Here is a 6,113-nt window from a genome sequence, read left to right as displayed (position 1 = left end):
AAAATTACTTAATATAGTTAAAAATGTAACCATTTTTTTATTTGTTATTTTAGGTTAGAAATTAATTTCTTAACTGGAAATATAACTACTCCATTTTTTATTCAAAATTTATATTTTTTGTTTTGAAAATTCGTTTTTTATGGGTTGAAACTTATTTTTTTCATCTAGAAATTAAACTTCCACTTTTCATTGAATATTTACCTTTTTCAGTTGAAAATTTATGTATTTATTTGAAAATTACTTAATTAATTAAAAAATTTAACCAATTTTTAATTTGTTCTTTTTGGATAAAAATTAGGGTTTTAACTTAAAATATAGCTACTTATTTTTTTATTTAAAATTTATCTTTTTTTTGTTAAAAATTCGTTTTTAATTTGTTAATACTTAATTTGTTCAACTAGAAATTCAACTATACCACTTTCGGTTGAAAATTGATGTATTTATTTAAGATTTAATTAATTAATTAAAAAATGTAAGTATTTTTTAAAATATGTTCTTTTTGGTTGAAAATAATTTTTTAACTGAAAGCATAACTAGTCCATTTTTTATTCAAAATTTATCTTTTTTTAAAATTCGTTTTCAATTGGTTGAAACTTAATTTTTTCAACTACAAAATCGACTATTCCACTTTTTGTTGAAAATTTACGTGTTTATTTGAAAATTAACTAATTTAATTAAAAATTAAAGTATTTTATTAACTTTCTTTTTTTTTAATTAATTTTTTAACTGAGAATATAACTGCTGCATTTTCTATCCAAAAATTTATCTTATTTTGAATATTCGTTTGTTTTTTTTTTGGTAGAAAATAAATCTTAATGATTGATGATTTATCTTCCTAGTAAAAAAGTTTAACTATTTGGTCTTTTGTGGCAGAATATTTACCATTTTGCTGCAATATGTATCTTTTTGGTTGAAAATTTCATTTTTTTCGTTGAAAATGTAACTAGGAATTTTTTTGAAAATTAATTTCTTTTGTTGAAAATTAATTGTTTTGTTAAAAAATTAACGAAATGTCAGGGAATTTCGACATTTGTATTTTACAGCTATTTGGTAACCCTATCCTTTAATCATTTTTGTTGCCCTTGCTTCTTTCTTATAATTTTAATTTCCTTCTTTTTCTTTTATTGTGAATAGTGCATGAATTCTCTTTTAGAAATCTTTTTTTTTTCTGAAAAAGAATCCCTTATCATTTTCTTTGTATAAAAAAATAACATTTTTTTTCTTTATTTGGATACATTTTTTAAGTAGAATTAAATGAATTCATGTTTTTTGTTTCTTATGCAGATACTGCAGTGGGAGAAATCGAGGAAACGTTCAAACGTTTCATCAAACGAGATGATATCGATATCATTCTTATAAATCAAAATGTGAGGTTTTTATACATTTGTCACAAATAAATACAACTTTTTTTTTACCTTTTGAATCCTTTGTGTAATATTCTGAAATTTGAAAAAATGTTTTTAATCTTTCTGGGATCATTATGACATTTTTTTTAACTTTTAAAATCTTCCCAAGATCTTTGAAATCATTGTAAAATTTTGAAAATCCAAAAAATGTTTTTAATCGTTTTGAACCTGTTGAAAACGTTTTATATCTTTTGAAATCTTTTAAAATCATTGAAATTTGTAAAAAGTGATGTCCAACGCCTTAATGCAATCTTTTGAATCGTTGATAAATTTCGAAAATAGTTTTCAAATCTTCTAAAATCTGATCTTCTGAGGTCTTTTTCAAACTTTGTCAAATATTTCAAATCTTTTTGAGATCTTTGTGACATCTTTTTCAATATTTCCGAGATTTTTGAAAGCTTTAAATTCCGTGAAATATTTTTAAATCTTTAAAATCCTTGAAATTTTTTTAAATATCTAAAATGTTTCTGACGTTTGTATAAATCTTTCAAATATTCTAAATCCTTTTGAATTCTTTGGAAATTTGATGTACAAGCCTCTGTGAAATCTTTTTAATCTTTGTGAAATCTTTTTAAATCGCTAAATACGTATTTGAAATCTTTCTGAGATCTTTGTCAATTTTTATGAAATCGTTTTAAATATTTTAAAAATACTTGATCTTCGTGAAATCCTTGAAATCATTGCGTGATCTATGAAATGATTGTGAAACCTTTTGAAATGTTTGTAAAATCTTCCAAAATATTTTTAAAACTTTTTAAATTGTTTAAAATAGTTAAAAATATTTTTTAAATCTAATGTACATGCACTTGTGAAATCTATTGAATCCTTTGTTAAATATTTTTAAATATTTGAAATTTTTCAGACACCTTTGTGATGTATTTTGAAACCGATTGAAATATCATTTTAATCTTTGTCAATATAAAAATACTAAAAAATTTAAATAATCTTCAAACTTCAGTAAAATAAATGTTTTCAAAGCAAAATTCAAGATTTCCAGGTTTTTAAGGTTAAACAAAAATTCATGGACAATTCCAGGTTTTCAAGGTCGCTTAGCATCATGAAATTAGCGCTCTTTAAACTCTTCGATTTTTTTAGTTTCTATTAAACAATAAAACAGTTAAACGTTTTTAATTCATTGAAAATTGCAGATTGCAGAAATGATTCGACACGTGATAGACAGTCACGTTCAGCCGATTCCTTCAGTATTAGAAATTCCAAGTAAAGATCATCCCTACGATGCCAGCAAAGACTCCATATTACGAAGAGCCAAGGTAAGTTTAGCATTCCTTATTTTGTAAATTAATCATAGATATAAGAATTTTCTTCACGCAATATGAAAAAAGCACTTTAGTCTACAATTTTAATTTACGAAAGTTATCTTTTCTATTTTTTAAAATGGACTCAAAGAATTAATTGCAGGCCTCACAGTCCACATGGGATAAAATATAGGGACCAAAGGGTACTTCTTAGGGTAAAAACTTCAGGATAAATTCACAAGATTTAAAAACAATTCATGTTAAAAAATCAAAAATAATTTCCATTGATTTTCGTAAAACTGGAATTAACCCTTTTCGGCATACATTTTTCAGGGAAATGAATTTTCATGAAAATTGGTACATAGGGGTTTTTGGGGTCGCTGATTACAAATCTGAACTCAGATTTTGAAAATTCAAAATGGTGGATCCAATATGGCGACTTAAATTTGGAATGTTTCTGGATTGTTTTTTTAGAATTGGCATACAGGGGTTTTTTGGACAAAATTCAAAATATTTCTAAATAGTTTTTTGAAAGTTGGCACAGGCAGAGGGTCGCTGATCTTGAATCTGTATTCAAAATAACAAATATTTAGAATATTAAGGTTTGTAAAAATATACACCTACTCACCTAACACATGGATGAGTACCAGTTTTCTGAATTTTCAATATCTAAATTCAGATTCGTGATCAGTGACTCCAAAAATCCTTATACACTCATTTTTTAAAAAATCCAGAAAACTTTATTATCTTGACCGTCATATTGGATCCTGCATTTTTGATTTTCAAAGTCTGATTTCAGATTTGTGATCCGCGACCCCAAAAACCCCTGTATACCAATTTTCAGATAAAATCCAAAAATATTCCCAATCTTGGCAGCCATATTGGATCCGCCATTTTGAATTTTCAAAATCTGAGTCCAAATTCGTATTCAGCGACCCCATAAACCTTTAAGCACCCATTTTCATAATGATATAATGGAAAGTTTTTTCAATAATGAAATTTTTCAACAAAAAAGACTTTTTTTCATCTTTGCTTATAAGTATTAACAAATTATTTTTAAAATTTAGACCCTTCGCACAAAAACTTCAATTTTCTATCATCCTGCGACCATGAAATTAAAAAGAAAACCTGTGTAAAATCCAATAAAAACTACTCTGAAATCGCAAAAAATGATATGAAAAAAGGTGTGAATACGGTATTCCCACCATGCCACAAAGGGTTAATTTAGAGGAATTTAAGAGAAAAGAGAAGAATTCGATGAAATTCATAAAATATCAAGTTGAATTTTTAAAAAATCTAATAAATTTGAAATAATTTTAAAATATGAAAAAACTTCATTGGATTCAGTAACTTTGAAATAAGTTGAGAAAATTTCGAGGGTATTCAACAAATTTGATAAAATGCCTAAAAATTCAAGTTGAGGTTAATGGACTTCAGGATTAATTCAGTAAAAACTTCTAAAAATTCACTGAATTACGTAGAATTGAGTGAATTCAAATCAATTAAAAAAATTCAAGAGAATTCAAATAAATTTAAAAAATTCAAGAGAATTCTAAACAATTTTGAAGAATTCATGGTGAATTCCAAAAAATTCCAATCTCTTGAAATCTTTGAAACCCCATTAATTTCTAACATCAATTGAATTGAAAACAATTCAAAAACATGGAAAAATTAATTGAATTGAGTAGAATTGAGTGAAAATGTATAAAAATTCAAAGGAATATAAAAGGATTTAGAAAAATTAATGAGAATTTAGGACCAATTAGAAATTTATGGTAAAAAATATTTTTAAACCTCTTCAAATCTTCGAAATCCTACGAAATCACTCATGTCTGGTGAAAAATCCTTTAAGATGCATTAAAATCCCTTAAAATTATTAAAATATCTGGAAATCCCTTGAAATTATTTAAATCGCTTGAAAATTCCTTGGAATATTTTAAAATGCCGTAAAATATTTCTCTCTTTAATAACCTTCAAACTACTGAAATCAAGAAAAAATTCTGGGAATCTTTTCAAATTTCCTAAAATATTTTGATTCCTTTGGTATCTTTTAAAAGCCCTTGCAACTTTTGAAAGCCTTTGAAAACGCCTGCCAATTTTTTACAATACCCTCTAGTATTTCAAATCCTTTTAAATCGAATTAAATTATTGAAATAAATAAACAAATTCTTTATGATCTTTGAAACTAACTTAAATTGTTTCAAATGTTTGAAATTTCTGGGAAATGCCAATGCTCTAAGTAAACTTAGAGAAATTCAATTGAATTAACAGAATTCGAGAGAATTAATAAAGTTCAAAAGATTTCCAACGAATTTAGGATAAATTTGAATAAGAATTCAGGATAAATTCCAAATCTATTCAAATATCCAAAAGCCTACAAAATGCCTCTCTTCTCATGCATAAATTCTTTAAAATACACTAAAATATTATTAAATCCCGTGCAATTCTATGATGATATTTTTTGAAATCATGGAAAATGTATTAAAAATGCATTGAGAGTTGTAAAATCCCTTAAAATAATTAAAATCCTCGGAAATCTAAAAAAAATAACGTGAAATCTTTTTAAATATTTTAAAACCTAATACGTCCTGTAAAATCCGTTCCATATCTTCAGAAATTCTAGAAAATTCTTTATCCTAAAATATTTCAAAAGGCTTTAAAATTACTTCAAATTAATCAAATCTATTTAAAATTTCTCGGAATCTTAATTTATGGAATGAAAAGTGACCGTTTCATTTGACAAAGTAACTAATTAATGATTGTGTGGTAGCCCTTATTTTTGTACAGTTACTTCTTACAAAAATTCTCTGATTTTTGCTATTTTTTTAAGTGCCTGACACAAATAGGGTACCCATAGGGACCCTAAATGAATATAGGGTACAATAGGAGATATAGGGACTGGTCTGTGAGGCCTGTCATTGGCAAGCAAATTTAATATTAACTCATATACTTTTTTTTATCTTCCAGGGAATGTTCAATCCGGAAGATATTCACTGATTTTAATTTAAATTCGTATTGGCTGCTGCATTGTACAAGATCTATTGTAAAATAAGAGTGTTTATCGTGGACTATTTATTAGAAATATTCCTCAATGTTACTATCATATTGTAAAATATTGTTGGATTTATAACTTTCAACATTCCACACGAAAAAAGTAGATAAAAATTAATTTGCTTTAATAAAAACGTTTTTATTTCTATTCAGCAAGGAACCACAGTGGCGACTTGACCGGGAAACCGGGAAATGATCAGGAATTTATTTTAAAAAAACAGGAATATTACTTCTGATCGCAGTAAAATTCAAGTTTTTATTATTTAAATAATTTTGGTCAATTTAGAAATTTTTTTAAATTCAACTACTTGGTTGGAAGTTAAACTCATTTATTAACCATTATATTTTTTATGGAAGATTCGTAATTTTAATTGGAGATTCACCATGTTAATCAAAAAAT

General features: G+C 25.6%; 1 protein-coding gene across 1 annotated transcript in view; it reads left to right on the top strand.

The window, feature by feature from the left end:
- Nucleotides 1-5,821, top strand: part of LOC117171378 (V-type proton ATPase subunit F) — an 8,102-nt gene extending 2,281 nt beyond the window's left edge. Inside the window, exons 3-5 of the mRNA XM_033358628.1 lie at nt 1,285-1,367; nt 2,555-2,677; nt 5,630-5,821. Of these exons, the coding sequence (XP_033214519.1) occupies nt 1,285-1,367; nt 2,555-2,677; nt 5,630-5,659 (236 nt within the window). The 3' untranslated portion in view covers nt 5,660-5,821. The remainder of the gene's footprint in view (nt 1-1,284; nt 1,368-2,554; nt 2,678-5,629) is intronic.
- Nucleotides 5,822-6,113: the final 292 nt, after the last annotated feature.

Source organism: Belonocnema kinseyi, chromosome 4 (genome assembly GCF_010883055.1).
Source record: "Belonocnema kinseyi isolate 2016_QV_RU_SX_M_011 chromosome 4, B_treatae_v1, whole genome shotgun sequence".
Lineage (NCBI taxonomy): Eukaryota > Metazoa > Arthropoda > Insecta > Hymenoptera > Cynipidae > Belonocnema > Belonocnema kinseyi.
The sequence above is the reverse complement of the archived record's forward strand: the minus strand, read 5'-3'. Positions and strand labels throughout refer to the sequence as shown.